The sequence below is a fragment of the Carassius carassius genome, chromosome 39 (assembly GCF_963082965.1).
Source record: "Carassius carassius chromosome 39, fCarCar2.1, whole genome shotgun sequence".
In the NCBI taxonomy this organism is placed as follows: domain Eukaryota; kingdom Metazoa; phylum Chordata; class Actinopteri; order Cypriniformes; family Cyprinidae; genus Carassius; species Carassius carassius.
In genome coordinates, this window is record NC_081793.1 from 18151376 (window position 1) to 18168547 (window position 17172).

General features: G+C 38.3%; 1 protein-coding gene and 2 long non-coding RNA genes across 4 annotated transcripts in view; 1 reads left to right on the top strand and 2 right to left on the bottom strand.

Annotated features, from left to right (window-relative positions):
* Nucleotides 1-16180, bottom strand: LOC132121532 (uncharacterized). The gene is made up of 2 exons (XR_009426276.1): nucleotides 15630-16180; nucleotides 1-414 (listed from the first exon to the last, which is right to left on the bottom strand). It is a non-coding gene; the product is annotated as an uncharacterized LOC132121532 (long non-coding RNA).
* Nucleotides 1-17172, bottom strand: part of LOC132121540 (uncharacterized) — a 190796-nt gene that overhangs the window by 19872 nt on the left and 153752 nt on the right. The window lies entirely within an intron of this gene.
* LOC132121530 (src kinase-associated phosphoprotein 1-like) overlaps nucleotides 5852-17172 on the top strand; it is a 27844-nt gene continuing 16523 nt past the window's right edge. Inside the window, exons 1-4 of one of the 2 annotated variants that reach the window (XM_059531029.1) lie at nucleotides 5852-6197; nucleotides 6962-7067; nucleotides 7737-7762; nucleotides 7990-8106. In XM_059531029.1, coding sequence (XP_059387012.1) covers nucleotides 6158-6197; nucleotides 6962-7067; nucleotides 7737-7762; nucleotides 7990-8106 — 289 coding nt within the window. In that variant the 5' untranslated portion in view covers nucleotides 5852-6157. The remainder of the gene's footprint in view (nucleotides 6198-6961; nucleotides 7068-7736; nucleotides 7763-7989; nucleotides 8107-17172) is intronic. The other variant, XM_059531027.1, reaches the window with a different exon arrangement.

The window sequence follows — 17172 nt, forward strand, 5'->3', positions numbered from 1 at the left end:
TGCTGATTAAAAACATCTTTATTCATTTAATTCATTCCATGTATGAAAATTCATAAATATACCATAATGACACAAACATCAAAGTTAAAACGGCCATGCAAATTATTATTATTATTATTTTTTTTTTTTTTGTGGAAAATCCATTCAAATATATCAGTTAGTCAGCCAGAAGGGAAAAAAGGTACAATGTTGCATGCTTAAAGTTATTAAGTATCTTGTGTTTGTTGCTTGCTCTTTTTGGGTTGTGTGGATCTGGGCTCCTACTGGGTCTCCCATCTGTGGGCATCAGTGGAATAGACAGATGTTCAGTCTGCCTGGAGGAGGAGGCTGTTTTTCACCAGGTTGTCAGTGTGCAGAAAAAGGCTCACACTGCAGAATGTGGGACAAGAGGAGCAGTCCAGAGATACCAGAGAACTAAGAGAAGATAAAAATAGCATTCTCAAACAATAATATGTAGGAAAGAAATAAGCTATGTGTGGAAAGACAGGGAGAGAGAAAATAGATGTGCATCTGGGAAAGAGGCAGTCAGCAATAGTCATCAGAAAGTTGGTAATTTTGTGAAATAGTGGAGTGATTGTTTTTAAGATTACATCAGGTAAGATTGGCAAATACTTCAAAAAAGATGCACTTTACATACTGATAAATGATGGCACAGTATTGCATATCACGTTGCTGGCAAAATGCACTTGATAGATTTGATAATTTAGTGAAAATATTTATAGATATTTAAATCTCCCTGCAAAGACAATATATTCAAAAACCATTGAAAAGTTTAGGGTCAGTAAGATTTTTTTTTTTAAAGACTTTTCTGTTTCTTTCATTCAGCAATGATGCATTAAACTGATGAAAGTGACAGTAAAGACATTCATAATATTACAAATGATGTCAATGTTTTATTTATTTATTTATTTTTTATTTGTTTTACTTTCCATTCACCCTGAATCCTGAAAAAAAAATCCTGCACAACTGTTTTTCAACATTGATAATAATAAAAATGTCTCTTGAGCACAAAATCAGCCTATTAGAATAATTTCTGAAGGATCACGTGACTGTGAAGACTGGAGTAATGGCTGCTGAAGTGTTGCCATTACATGAATAAATTCTATTTCACAATATATTAAACTAAAAAAAACAGTTACCTCCAGTACTCAATAAAATGCAATGAGGAAAAAAGGTGAAATTTCATATTTAAAATTCGATTACAGAAATCACATAGACAAGAACACCGCCTTTGCTGTCAGGTCACTTTTTAAGGTGATGTTTAGGGCAGATCTAAAGCTTGCAAGGTATATACTCTCCCTGCTGGGTGTGCTTGTCAGAGGGTCTTTTACAAATCAAATGCCTGGCTTGACTTCCTGACTCTTGTTCAAGTCCCTCTGAAGCACGTCACTCTGCTGGGTTGCGTGACCTCAAAGAGATAAAAAGAATACTGTATACACTATTCATGGGCTTGAAACAGGGGTCAGGGGGTCATTTTATATGTCTTCTTGTATTTCACAGACATACAGTCAACAAATAAGACAGTGGCCACATGCATAGCCACCTCCTCTCAGTGAAAACAGGAAGAACAGGAAGTCTTCCTCTTGCACTCTCCACACAGACCCGTCTGACCCTCCCCCTCTCTCTCAATCGTATCCATGTCCCCGAGAGGCCATATAATCAGTCCACTGCCTTATTAGCTGAGTAACCGAGAGGGAAAGCTTCAAAAAACCTGCAGCACACTAGCTGGGCTGTTGCCAGCAAGCAACCAACAGATATTGGCCTAGGGAGAGTAAAAACAAACACGTGCAAGATTTTTTATAGTATAACACTGATTAGATTATGAGAGAGAGAAGTGAAGTTATTGCACCTGCTCAGAAAGAGCGATTTGGAAAATTGCCAGTTACTCTCAAAACCAACACTACAGTATTTTTATCATAATTGAATTGACAAATTTCCTGCATGTGGTTTTGTTTGTAGAGATCTTAAAGCTTGGCAAAGTGTAACCAGGGCTCCGTCACTCATATGATTTAGAGAGGCAAGTTGAGCGCGCCAGAGGGAGACAAATGAAAGCTGACAGTTCATTTTATCAGTGACAGATCGTTGATCTCATGGACTGCCTCCCTGCTCTCTTTCAGAAGGCGGTGAAGGTTGAATATTAGTGGATACTGATACAACCGCCCCCTTCTGAATCCCAAAGGCTTTATATTCCAGCCAGCAGAATATGAGTGCAGCATGACACACTGAAGCTACAAAACCAATGGATCGGATTTCAGTAATAAAATTAACATTTTATTTTTTTTGATTAATATTTTTCCTTTCCACAGCTAAAACAGTAAAACATTTACAAATTGTTTGTGGCTTCATGTGGAAAATATTGGCCGTAATTATGTTTTAAAGAGTTCACACAAAAATGAAAGTTCTGTCAATATTTACTCATCTTCATGTTGTTCCAAACCTGTGTGACTTTATTTGTTCTTTTCAACACAAAAGAAAAAAATTAATATTTTAACAGTTTTTGATGGTATTATGAAAGTCAGTAGCTCTAAAACAGCATCAGACCTCACTGATGTTCATTGTGTGAAAAAATAAATAAATTAATAATTAAATATTTTTCCAAACCATCTTTTTTTTTAATTCAACAGAAAATAAGAAATGCATTCATGTTTAGAACAACACAAGGATGACAATTTTCGGGGTGAACCAACCCTTTAAGCATATGCAAAGAAATAGTGATTTCTCTGAAAAATTGTCATTTCAAACTTTTTCGGCTCAAAGGTTCCCAGAACTATTCATTTCAGCAGTTTCGAATGATCCTATACAATTTAGCCTTTAGCATAAGAGAAAACTGAATTTATTCTACTCAAGAGCTGTAGTGAAAAATGTTCTTCTAAGTTCATGATTGACGTGGGTGTTTACACACACTGATACCATGGAAAGTTTTTGACAAACTGTACTTTCCCCCAATCTACTTTGGAAAAATGTACCACACGGGTCCTTAAACACCCACAAAACAGCTTCTAAGTGCTGCCTGTAAGTGCCTTAAGTATCTTGTGCATGTGTGGGGAGGTTATTAGGAGCAAGGAGCAGAACTGAGTTCAAAGGGTCAAACCAGCGACAGAGATGAGCCCAAGGCTTTGCATGGGCAGAACTGTTTTCATACCATTTAACAGAAAAGGCATTATAAGCCAATTGATAGTAATTAAATCTCATAATGGAAAAGACGACAAACTCTGAAACTGTTCCCTTTATATTGACCCCCGGTCTCTCGAGGGGTGTGTGATGTTGGAGTGTGATTTCTGTCAGGTTGAGGGGGGACTCTCAGATGATAGTTTTGCCCCTCCCCCAAATGAAACGCAAATGAAAAGGAATGCAGAGATAAAAAAGCCTGTGTTCCCAGATAAGGGGACAGAAGAAAGGAGTAGGCGAATGCTAAAAGAGCTCTCTTGGGGAGATGAGAGGCGCTGATGGCAGTGTTGGTGGTAGGAGATCATAGCAGGTTCCTCTCATCAGCCCAGGCCTGTGTTTGATACTGGGTCTTTGTCGCTCTTTCAGCTGTTCATTGTTGGGAGGTGTAATCCCGGGCGGATTACAAAGGCAAGATCCTTTCATATGGCTGTGCCCAGCAGGCAGGAGGCAGTGCTCATGCTGGAGTGGAGGTCCACGCTCTTTCCTCTATCTACCTTCACAATGGGGCCATAGCTGCAGGGACAGTGATGCAGTGGTCATTCGGTCATGTCCTCTCCTTGGAATTCTGCTCCCCCTTTTACATTCAGATGTTTTTCTTTCAGGATCTCCCTCCAACCTGTACCTGTGCACAATGTCTTACACCTAACTAACTGACAAATACCACAAAATACTGAATATGAACATTTAGAGCCACATTGAATTAAAACTTCCACAAAGTTTTTTTGTTTTTTTAGATTATCAGTGATGCGTTATCGTAGATTCTGCTTTGAAAAAACTCCAGACCCTATTAAATGAAACCCAAAGTATTATGTACATAACTCCCTGTGTGCCTACGGCAACAAAGGTAACTTAAATTGTGTCTTGTTTGTATTTATTAGTAAAGCTGTACTTTTCCAAACAGCTAAATGGATGATAAAGGTGGGAAAATAGACTTTTACTGAAGGAAAAACTAAAGCCAAAGGGGATAAGAAAATGTGATATTAAATTGTCTTGAGTTAGCTCTTTTGAACCAGACAGAACGCAACCAAGCAATGCCACAGCAAACAAACAGCAATGCTCTGGTAACATCCACAACAACATACCATTGTGGCAACCACTTTTTCATAGGCAATCATCATAAAAAAAAAATAAATAAATAAAAAAATATATAGGCTATTGATTGCATTTGGTCTTCAAGGCAAGGTTTGTGTTAATATTGTATAAAGTTCCCTATAGGGTAAAAGATTCATTTGATTTTTTTTTCCTCCAAATACATTAAATAACAGGAAAATACACAATTAGTACTTTACTTGTTTGTCACTATGCAAAATGATCCATAAAGTCATCATGTGCAATGATGACTTTGATGAAATTAGATCTAACATGTAGGCTAATAATTTGTTGACTGCATATTTATTTAGCTAATGAGAATCCCTTAAATTATCATATATAATTTGAGACAAAAAAAAAATAAAAAATGTAGGGGCTTACATAAAGAGGCCTCCTTAAAATTTAAAAAGTTACATTATGTTTTTCTTTTAGCTATCTTTTTAAAATTATTTAATTCTTTCTTCTCTTCATTCTTTTACACACACACACACACACACACACACACACACACACACACACACACACACACACATATATGTATATATATATATATATATATATATATATATATATATATATATATATATAACCCTAAACGTAATTAAAATAAAATGCCCTTGCTCTGATTAAATTCCGTTATTAATGTAATAACTTTAATGTAAAGATGAGATTGTGCTGCCCCAATGTGATGCAGTCCTTTGTCTTTCACATGCATTAAGTGCTCTCTCAGCATCAAACTGCTGATCCAGAAACCTTGCCAACAATTGTGAAAGGTAAGCAAAAGATTTTGTGATATGATGCAAATGAATCAGAGACTGCACTGCATGAACAAGAGTCATTCAACTATAGGGCAGACCGGGTGTTATACAAGACATCACAGTTTACAATCACCAGTTTAACCAACAAAAATGAACTGCAGGAGGTTAATCTTATCACAATAAAAATATGAAATAATAGCCTATTAATTAGATGATAAATGTTTTTCTCAGTGTCACGGTTCACCCCGGTAGCGAGGTAGGCTAGGTTACAGTGACAACAGCACTCTTTAATTCTAATTCATACAGTTCAGGGTGAGTAGTATGGGATTTAAATCCCATAGTGTAGCAGATTTATAAAGTACTTTAATTTGTTGCTCACAAATATCAATCAACGCTACCGGTTGCAGATGTGCTATGATGGGCTGTCCCATTTCAAAAACAGAGTGAAGTCGTAAACATTAGCATAAATTTCAGTAGACGCGCATGACCCGAGCAACGATCATTTAAACAAACTAAGATTCGTAGGCCTACCTTATATAAACATTGTAAGTCTTTCAAAGTGTAGATATCATGACCACTACCAGCACATATAGACCGCTGATGGTGAAGTCATGATCGATGGTCATGATAAGGGAAGTGGTTACGGCCAACAACGTGATTTTTTTTTTAAAGTGCAGCGGTTTTGATCTCGTCCGTTGCTGTCGAATCGTTTGCAAACGACAACACTTAAAGCGATGATAGTAGATTGAAAACGGTGTTCATAGTATTTTAACTTGGTCGGTGGTGTAAAAATTTTAATATGTTGGCAAAGGCACACTCAGTAACTAGGCTAGTAGTCTAATATTTTTTTTTAAATTATTTTGACTTTAATTTAAGCCTCGTGTCGTTGTATCACAAAGTAGTTCGCCTACATCTCTTTAGAATCGTTTCATTTTCACAACAATGTGCTTCGCACTTCCTCTTCTTCCCTCCGTGAGCCGGTTCATGTGTTTGTGGATATCTTTCGATTCCGTTTTTACTTCACACTTTGCATTCATGCTGTGGGATGACAAGTGACCAACAAGTTCATGCATAATTTCTTTGACCTTTAATCGTTGACATCAGCATATTTTATTAGCCTTTATTTCTGTTGGAGTAGAGAGATGGGGACGGTCATTGATGACATCAGACAGCTATTAAAAGGTATTTTCCACTGTTTCATTATTGATTGAATACATTGAATATATGTAGGCCCTGCCTTTTTTTGAATGATTGTAGTTGGTCATTTTGTTTTTATTAAGGTAACTTTTTACATTTAAAAAATGTGTTAACTTATGACTTAAAAGATTGCTTGTTCTTTAATTACATGCTAAATTACTTTTAATGAAAATTCAAAAAACTTTAATTTTTCTTTCCGGAAGAATTGGGAGTGTCTGCAATTGGTGCGCTTTCACAGAGCTAGTTTTCTAATTCATTGTAAACATATATGTGGTTTAAGCTCTTTAACCTTGACCACAGACTATGATTTCATTAGTTTTATTTTATCTTTTAATTATTTTGCTTTGCTGTGTTTCCCCTTGAGTAGCCTAAAACATTTTTGTACAAAATGGTGCTTCATGAGTGATGCCATCATAAGATGTTATCTCTGTTGACACAGACAGAATGACTATTGTCATTTGCACATTCTGGCTTCTATGGAACTTGCTTGAATAGAACAATTCTTTGCACATTTCAAAACATCTGTGCTTTATTGAGTAGCAATTCCACATGAGTTTACAATCAGATTTTTCTCTTTCCACATGTTAAAATACAACATAAAACTTTTTACACGTTCACTATGTTAGTTCTGGAGAAAAACAGTTTACAATGGCGTTTTTTTCATTATTGTTTGCTCATGTTTGTTTCTTATAAAACAGACTAATGTAACATTACTGAGGATGTTTTCTTTTTTACTCTTTTTTTTTCAGACTGTGAGCTGTTTGTTTTTGAGATACTTCATGATGAGAATCTCAGTAATCCTGCTCAAGAGGCCAGGGAAATTCTCCTACGAAATTTTCATATCATCCAAAAGAGGTGACGAATGTCACAGTATGATTTATTCATGTGCAACTATTAGAGCTGACACATACTTTTTTCTCCTTGTTTGTACTACACACTGAATACCACAAAAAGTAAATTTATTGGAGCAAATTGCAGCTTGAGAATCTGTGCTCCCAGTTGAGCTACAAATAAAACACAACAGTTAAACAGACAGGAAGCAAATTGCACAGTTCTTCTGTTGTTGTCTTTTTAGAAGCAAGGGGTACAATTACAGCGCTTGCCCGCTGGAGTGGTTTTGTGGTTTGCTGTGCTGAAACAAGGTGTTTGCAAAGAGAAAAAGCATCCTTTTTTCAGCACTGGGTTACATGAATACTTAGCTGTCATTGCATCATTTGCAAACGCTGCAGTGCACTGCTTCACAGATGTATGTGTTTACATATGCTCAAGCTGCTATCAATCTAACGCCTCTTCGATTCTAGTACTACTTTCATTGCAGATCAGAAATGTTTATCTATGAATAAGAAAGGCAGTGGAAGAATACAAACTATTTTTACAGATATAACTGTATATCTGATTATAAGCATTTTTACAGTTATCCTTTTTTTAACTTAAACATTGCAAAGTTCATTTGGTTAGAAAGATATTTTATCCATTACAAAATGTTCTTCTCTAAAAGCATTTTTAAATCCTCTTTTTTTGCAGATACCCACAAGAATTCCCCCACAGATGTAAGTGAACAGCTGTTTCATGATTCTAATTAATTGCCCACAGAGATTTCCATTCCGATTCTGTCTTTCCCGGAACAATGGTTCTTTAGAAAAAAGTCGGTTTTACAAAAATGATTCGATTTTCCTCCCACAGCATTTTCATTTTATGTATGTCTTTCGAATGAACTCAACAAAGTTTCTACTTTTATAAAGTTCTTGCCTTTTCGTAAAAATTTTTTTTGTCCTAGTTGAATCCAATCTTGAGGATAGTTCAGATGACAACCGCAGCTCCAGTCTGGGACGCTCTGCCCCCTCAGATGATATGTCAGTGGCCTCTGACTACCAGGAGGAAGGTGCTTCTGAACGTGAGTTCAAGCCACTCTTTGTGCAGATGACTGTGTTTACTCGTATGTCTAATGCATGTAAGCTGTGATAGGAAGAGACAGGAAACTAGTCTTAAGCATCTTTAGCACATTTCTTGTTGTGGGGGTTTCACTGGTAGTGATGAAATACCCCAGTGGAGGTGTTTGGTAACAGATCACCCTCTAGTGGATTCCCACAACCCTGCTGCTGGCATTGAGGAGTGTGTGGAGGGGGGATGGGAGGGTGGTCATTACCCTCCATACAGTACAAAAGAGATGAAGCACTCCCTCTAGTGGCAGGCGAGGGGATGTTAGGGCATGTGTGCTGCTGAGGTTCTTGCAGGTTTAAGCCATGGCATCTCTGCCTGTGTTTAACAATGGTGTCGAAATGTTAGATTTCTTGTTCTTCTGACAGCAAGTATATTTACATGTGTATTATCTTACTACAATTTGAAAGACACTGGAACAAAATAAAAAGTTTAAAGAGAGAGAACAACAGGATGTACTACAGATTGAAAATGGCTCGTCAGAATCTGTATTTTGTGTATGTTGATTGTTTATCTTACTAATGTGGGCAGTTTGCTGTTGCTCCGGGGCAGATCTGTGACTGATCATCCCCGGCTCCTCTGTAACCAGCTGGTCTTGAAACCCAACCCTGTACCTGAGGGGCGTTTTATCCATTTTCTCTTCTTTATCACTCAAAAGCCTGCAGCTTTGCAGAAAAGAGCTCAAATAAAATAATTAAGGGACATTCAAGTCAATAGCATTGATTTGTAGCGACCAGCTCAGAGATGATACTGTAAACCTTTCTTTTTTTTGCTAGATTTTTAATTCATTATTTTTAATTAATTTATCACAACTATTTTCTTCTTTTGACAGTTTTCCAGATTGAAAAAAAAACCCCACAACAACAAAAAAATGTCTACACAATTGCTATTTGTGAAAACCATAAATTATTGTTTTTATCTCGAATATGCCTTCTTGTTCACTGACACGAAACGTCTCACCACCCCGATACTCCATATTCTCCATTGTTCCATTTTTTTATATGTTGTTTGTAATTTAGCAACAAAAGGGGTCAAACCTGGATGTGCTCCTTTGATTCGCTTCTTTGCCGGAAAAGGCATATAAGTCAAAGAGGAGTAACTCGAGGAAGATTCGCATCGTGTCGCTCTTTCAATAAAGATAATGACCAGTGCGGGCAAGTGCAGTTCAGGGTTCATGTTTAGTTCACCATTTGGGAATCTCGCATCAAATCCTATGAGAGGACATTTGGAATTTGAGCGGGAGAGCATTTCGGAGCATATGAAATTAGAGAGAGGAATGTAATCATGAAGATTAAGATTCAAATGTGCACCTATTCAAATAATTCGAATTTAGTTTGTTTTCACATTTGCCTTTTATTCAATAAGGACGCTCCATGCTGAGAGCCCTTTTTTAGCTTAGCCTGAGTGAATGAAAAACAAAATGCATATGTGATATGAATGAGCTGTTGTCCATGCATGCTGACATTTTGAAATTTTCCCTATTGTAGTGGAGGGTAAATATAGTTCAGGCATTCAGTGCTTGCACCGTTACTCGCTCTGTAATGTCACATGCTCGTCTGTGTGAGGAAGGGAAATTGACTGTGTCTGCTTGTGCTCGAACATGACTGGAGGATGAGGTAGCTATTGACTTGTCGATGGGAGGAGCTAGGGTTATTTCATTTAGCCAGTGCTGCTTCCCTGTCTCCAGAGGGAGGTTTGACACTAGATTTGTTATAGCTGACAGGAACAGATGGGTGCTCTATTGTCAGGGCCCCTGTCTGTATGGTAATGTGAACTGAGTTTCACCCGCAGACCACATGGTTGACCCCACCATGCCTGCAGCCTCGTCTGGATGACAGCAGCCCTGCAGCTGAGGATGGGAAGCCCAGGGCAGAGGGAGCCTCACAGTGGGGATGGATATTTTGCCAGGTCAAGTTTAGGAAATGCAAAAGTTGTAAAAAAAAAAAAAAAACTACAGGTAAACAAAACAAAAAACATTTGTATCGCTTTGAATGGGCTGAGTAGATGTTTGCTTGGGATGATTGCTAAAATGATACAAATATTGCACACAAGACTCCAATCCACCAATCATGTCAGTAATAACAAATAGAGCAGAAAAGGTGTATGGTTTGTCAGTCTGACAGGAGTTTGTGTGTGTTTAAGAGGCTAATATCAATGCATGTCCTATCAAAGGCTGCACATGCTCTGGGCTCTTTGTGTGCACTGACTTGATTTATGTTCAGAAACAAAAGCCCCTCTCGTTCCTGTTATCTTACCCCACCACAGCTCTACAGGCATAGCTGGAGAAGCCAATCAGAAAGGCCAAGGATTCAGAGATAAGTTGTCTCTTTATCGCAAATTAGATCAAGATGTAAATTTGATTTCTTCCTCAAGATCTTAGAGCCTCTAAATTAATGGTTGTGTTGGTTAGGAAATTGATTGTTGTAATGAATCTCTGGAGAGTCCAAAAAGAGCTTGCATCAATGAAAAATACATTTTAGCTTGGCAATTAAGCAGCCCTTAGTCTAGTGACCAGCCTAACATGCAAATCTCATTTTCGTCCCCATCACGGTTACTGTCAAGGAATTCACACTACTTCACATCTTGTCATATTTATCATAATGCAGTGGCATGTGGCCACACAGAGGTCGAGGTGAAGCCATGTGATCATAAACACCTTACTTGACCTTAGTGTCTGAGTCGTTGTCAGCTGGTACTCATCCACGTAGCCTCTTAACTTCATACATTTACTGTGAGTGCTTCTTCCTCCCTAAAGTAAACTTTTGACCCCTGGGTCTTATTCTGGTCATTTCATGACCTGTCTGAACTCTGTCTAGGGCAACAGAGTCTACATTATTGACCTCAGCTGCCATAGCAACAGTGCAGTCCAAATAAAGTTTCACTGGCTCGGACAGGATTTGGATCAGCAGCTTCCATCCATTCTACTAGTAATCGTCCATTAATTTCCTCCAATCACGATTCATATTCTGATGCGGTTTTGTGCAGTTAGAGTAAAGTATATGGCATTGGCAGGCTTCATAGGGCACCTTAAATGATTTGGCAAAGATGACACCTTTCCTCTGCACTGTCGTTTTCCCATCTTCTGTTTCCCTTTGCATTCATTAATTGAAATTGACACGTATTAGACCCGAGCATCCTCAGTGCATCGCTGCTTCTTCCATACGGGTTCAAAAGTTCACTTCAGTCTCAGAAGGCTACGATGCTGCAGAAAATGCTAATATTTGCTCTCGCTCCATCTCTTGCTCATTTGTAATTTCACTGTTTCACCCAAAAAACGCTCTCACTTTGCCTCCTGCCCAGTATACTGATCATTCAGAAGAGATTTTCAACTGTTAATGTCATATCATTGTCAGTCTATTCATTGTGCAATGATGAGTCAACAGAGCGTACATCACTATATTTATCATGCATTTTCTTTCATTGGTTAGGAAAATATTGCTTCTGTGTTCAATATAATATGTCTCGGTCTAGTAAAAGTTAGCGTGGGTGAGGAGAGGAAGTTTTTCATGATTTGCAAAGGATGAAATAAGCAGTATAGGAAGTCACAACCTTGAGTGTCTAATCTTCTTTGCAGCCTGTCAGTATCGCAGACAAATGGCAAAACGATTCAATGCTGTGGGTTCAGCTAGAGGTTAGCCTTCCCAGGTACCTCCAGCTCTGTCTCTCTCTTTCTCTCTCTCCTCTCTCCCTTACCCATCTTGCAAATGAGAATTAGATTTTTCTCTCCACTGGATTCCATTTCTGGAGATTGATGAAGTTTCGATGCAAGGCCCAGGTGGCCTGATACTTTCATTGGGAAACAAATGAAAGCGTGTGTAGGTGTGTTCGCCTGTACACTCACAGGGAAGGAATGCTGTTCAGATGTCTTATGTGTCTCTTTTAGTTTTAGCTAAATATAGATTTGCTCTTGGCAACCAGTTTTTTGAATTTCTAATATGTACAAATGCTTGTGTTTTGCAAGGGCAGCGATGAGTGTTTTTTCTGCTAGAAATGAACATTAGTTGGTTATGAACTTTTTTTTTGTCTTTATATTTACTGACATAATCCATTTGAGGTTTCTGACTCTTTGAGGTCTGTTCTACAGCAGCATTTGGAATGTTTTTACATCTTTAAACTGACCAGACGAACTGTTTTTCCATGAAATGTCTTTCTACCCTATGATTTGTCAGCCTGTGTATGTATCATTTATCTGTAAAAAATGGAAAATATTATGCTAATTGCCTAATTTACCATATGTTTTAAATTGAGTGTTGAACCATTTAATAACCATAAAAGTCCCCCCCCCCACATGCTTCTGAATTTGTCTAAGGACCTTAAAGAGTGAGAGGCTATATTTAATTTTAGGAGATTTCTGGTCATGCACATTACTGCAGTGTGTGTGTGTGTGTGTGTGTGTGTGTGTGTGTGTGATAAAACACACCCATTGGTATCCACTAAACCAAATAGTTTTAGCCATGATATGACAGATTCCAATGTACAACAAAAAAAAATCCTCTTGATGTTATCACGAGATGAGGATTTTTCCATGAAGTGAATTTTGTTACAACAATGCTTGGCGGCAGTCCATAAGCATCTTGAGCCAATAAAAACACTTCAAGTTAACTTATCCTGCTCTCTTAAATTTTATAGAGTAGCATAAGATGGAAATTTGTCTTCAGATTTGTGTTGTGTTTATAATTAATTATTTAAAATAAAGCAGAAGTTTTATTTTTATAAAGAGAATTGCTCATATATGGCTGGATTAAGATTAAAGACGGGTAACTGTTGGCTCTTGTAGTTCTAACATTTAACAGTTTAAAAGCCTTTGAACTTTCTGTTTATTTACTTAAGGACGCGCGGGTCTTCACGTGCTGCACAGGCAATACTGCGCGTGCTGCTCCACAAAGACAATATTATATGCAAATTACTATAAAGGTATTTATAACGTTTTTCGAATGTGAATTGTTAGTTTTGGTTATTGAATATTATTCTGATACGTATACGGGCCTATACCCAATGAACCAGATAATTTATTTAACTCTAAACTAATTTCTCAAAAAGAAGAGAATCCGAAAATCACGAAGGCCTAAAAATACAACATTCGGAAAAGGTCGCCTATAGTAAATGTAGGCTATTTTTGTGGGAACAAAAGTTGTTTAACAGAACAATAATTAGGTTATAAGGAATGCAGTAAATAACGCCACTGATGGATTTTTATTATGTATTACCTAAGTTCTCAATTTATGTGTAATAACATGCTAAATGGTTTCCCACATCATGTGTGAAGCCCACAATTGCGCCTTTAAACAGAGGCTGGCTAAAGGTCCATCCTGGAATCTTGTAAATAATAAGTAATACTGCCAAACTGTTCAGGGGCTGCATGATTTCAGGTCTCATGTTGTGTATAACAGATCCTTTTCATCTAAATCGAATCAGTTCTTGTTAAGGACAATTTAGAGAGGTGATGTTCAATTGAGCCATTCACCTAGGGATCTCTCTCTCTCTCTTTCTCTCTCAGTCTTTTGCTCCCCCTCCCTGATGCCTTTCCTTCTTTTTTTCTCACCCTCCTGATGTTGCTATGCACATGCATTGCACAGAAGCCACTGCCTTTGCTTTTAATGAGGAAAAATGTGTTGTTCTCTGTGTGCAGTTTGTGTATTGGTGTGCTGTACAGAGGGGTTAAGGATGCTCAGAGTGCTCCTTTTTTTCTAATCAAGTGCTGTACAGGAGAGCCTAGCAATTCCGGTCTCTCCATTTCTCCCTGATCAGTATTCCTCCCCTGCCTCTCCCATCAGCCCCCCAGGGACCCTCGTGCCTTCTGTTTCACCTCAACTCTGAGGTTCATGCCGAGGTCAGCTGCAGACCCATGCGTCCCGTGCACACGGCGCATAACTGGAAAACATGGATTGGGCATCGATTTAATGCAGATTTCTTGCACTGTTTATATACTGTATATGCAGGCATCATCATTTTTTGTGGCTTATTGCTTAATTTAGTTTTTTTTTTCATTTATCAATGTTGTGTATGTATATAAAGCACATGCTAATAACTTAATAACACTCTTAAATATCATCAAAAGTAATATTCATTTTCATACTGTTTTTACTGTATGTGTTTTTTATTTATTTCGACAAGTTAGTATGCAATTTTAAAATTAGCCAGTTGACTGATATCATCCATAATATGAAAATAATTATCCGCTTATCTGTATTGAAAATTCAGTGTATCCCTATTTGTAAAATGTGGTTCATTATAACAGAATGCTTCAGTGATCACATGATTGGTTAGTAATTTTTCATTGACTCATTTAGCCAATAGTGTAAAAATGTTAGTGGTCTTGACTTTTGTGAATCTACAGTAAATCAATGCATTGTGTCGCAGGGTCACATTCGGTAATGTCAAGGTACACCTGTAATGCAATCTTCCCTAGATATTTAATTATTTGATCTGTTATGTGCATTTGAATAATTAAAATGCCATAAATAGAAAAGAGAGAGACTTGCAAAAACACTATATTTAATGGAACATTTTGGTTATCTGACATTTGTAATTTCAAGAAATGTAAGAAAACAAACTTAAAAAAAAAAAATACATATAATTATATATATAAATATATATATACACACGACAAGGAGAGCTCAAAATAAATACCCCGGAGGGTGGATTTATTTACAAACGTGCAGTAAAGGTGAGTAGTGGGCGTGCTGAGTGTTCTAGTGCTCTCCGTGCGAGTCTCCCGGTGCTGGGTGCTCATCTGTGCAGTCTTCGTGGGTGCTGATCGGTCACACACTGGTGTCTGCAGAGAAAGGAGTAAACACAGGTTAGGTCTCAGCCGAATTGGAGGTATCAGTCTCCCCATTGTTGTGCCAAGTACTGCTTATCTGGCCAGCGGCAAACGAGCTTCAGGTGTGGCCGATCAGCTCGTGATGAGGCTCTGCAGGTGCAAGGTGTTCGTTTCCAGGGCACCGCTGATCTGTCCTCGGGACGCTCGTCACAATATATATATATACACACACACACACACACACATTTCACCTCATTTATGTGGTTGACAAACCTTTGCATCTGTCACTGCTGACTGTTCCCTGTTATTGACTCATAGCCACTCATCTGTGATGCTATTTAATGGTGTTTTACATTAACTTCACCAGATTATTACAGCATCAATCAGATTTTTATAGCTGGATCACCTGCTGTGCTCATAACATCACCTGTGAGTGCAGTATTGTGCATGTTGGTGAGGATATTAAATGCGCACAGAGCCAAGCTTTATTATCTCATATGAGATTATGATGAACAATAATTAATTAAATAGTATGTGAGGTTGTTTGTTCGCTACTTATTTATGACTTGCAGCTCTCGCTGTCAAATTTTTAGATGTCATTGTTACAAAAGTGTTCTCTGAAGAACGAGTGCGGAAGAGTAAACAGCAGCCCGTTGGTGGTGGCAGGCAGTGTGCTGTGGAGTGATAGGAGAAGTGTGACCTGGAGCTGTGCCTACCTCCATGTTGCAGAAGGAGAGGGAGGGAGGCTGGGCCAGCCATGTCTTGGTTCTCCTGTATCCCGCCGAGCTCCACTTGTGGCATCAGTCCCTGCTTTCCTGCTGCTGTGGCACTGATGAACGTCCCTCTGCATGGCACGCTCAGTGCCTCACTCCACCAATCTCGTCCTGCCACATCTCAGAGGCCATGCCATGCATCACCACAAAGCATCTAAGCAGCCGCGGAGAGTGCCTGGAGGAAAGTCATTAGCTTTGTGTCGCTCCCTTTCTCCTCTCCCCACATCTTCTTGTTTTTGTGTGCCTCTTGTCATGAGTTACTGACTGAAATCAAGCTTGGAATTGGACGTTTGCTTAGCGGAAACTAAGTATACAAGTACTCTGATGTATGCTTTGCTTTTGATGCATTTTGATGCTCCACCCCCCCCCCCCCCTTTGAATACTTCATAATAATTGATGTCGGTAACGAACAGCATGAGAAAACAAAATAAATGAACTTGGAAAAGGCCTAACAGCACAAAACCTCTGAGAACGATGGTGATGTAACACACTGAAATATTCATAAACATCCACAACACGTTTAAAAGGAAATGATTAGCTTTATGCTAATTAAGGAGGGAGAATGCAAGGGCTGAGAGTTAAGAAACCTCACTGCTCTGAATAATTAAAAATGCAATTTATAGGCGAAATGAAAATCATCAAGAACGGTGGTATGTGCATTTTTAATGTCACTTTAATAGTCATACAGAGGTAAATGATTTTGGTTATGATGGTTTCAAATGTGCATGTTTTTAAAAACATGTAGAATCTAAGAAAACTGACAATGTTAGAAACAGGCAGAAATATAATAGAGTTCGGTCTCTTGATTTTTTTTTTCCTCTGTGGCTTTAAATATATCGAGCTCTGATTGGTTTGAAGGAAATGGCTGAAGTTAAATGTTGCGTTTGTTCAGCCAATCAGAATCTTGGGTTTCCTTGGAGACAGTTCAGAATAGAAAAGCATGCCATTTCTGTAGGTGAAATGTTTGGTTACACTGCTACCCTGTGGAAGATTCACGAATATAGTGACTGGCCAGAAACACCCACTGTTTGGTTTCCTCAGAAAGGCAGGCCGTAGGTTGTGAAGAATGACTGAACACAAATTCACCATTCATTTTGCCATTGCTTAAGACACTGACAGCAAGGCCAGAGGAAGAAGGCTGTCAGTAGGTGTGTGAAGATTAGAGAGACGGTTAATTGTACACCATTCTCACATTTCTTCTGTTTCTTCTGAACTATTACTGGGGCTTGACCTTTTAGATAAATGAACAGAGGGGTGGGGGTGTGGATGTGGATGGATGAGGGGAGTAAAAGGTGTCGGGACGAAAGCGCACAAAAAGAAAAATGAACAGAAAAGTGGCTGGACTGAGGCCTCCGGTTTTTTCGATGATACATCAACTTACCCTTGATAAACAGTGTGTAGCTCAGTTATATTTATGACGACGTAGATGTGACCATGTGTACGGAAAAGGCTCATGTGTGTTTTTGAATGTGTGTGAGGGTCGAAG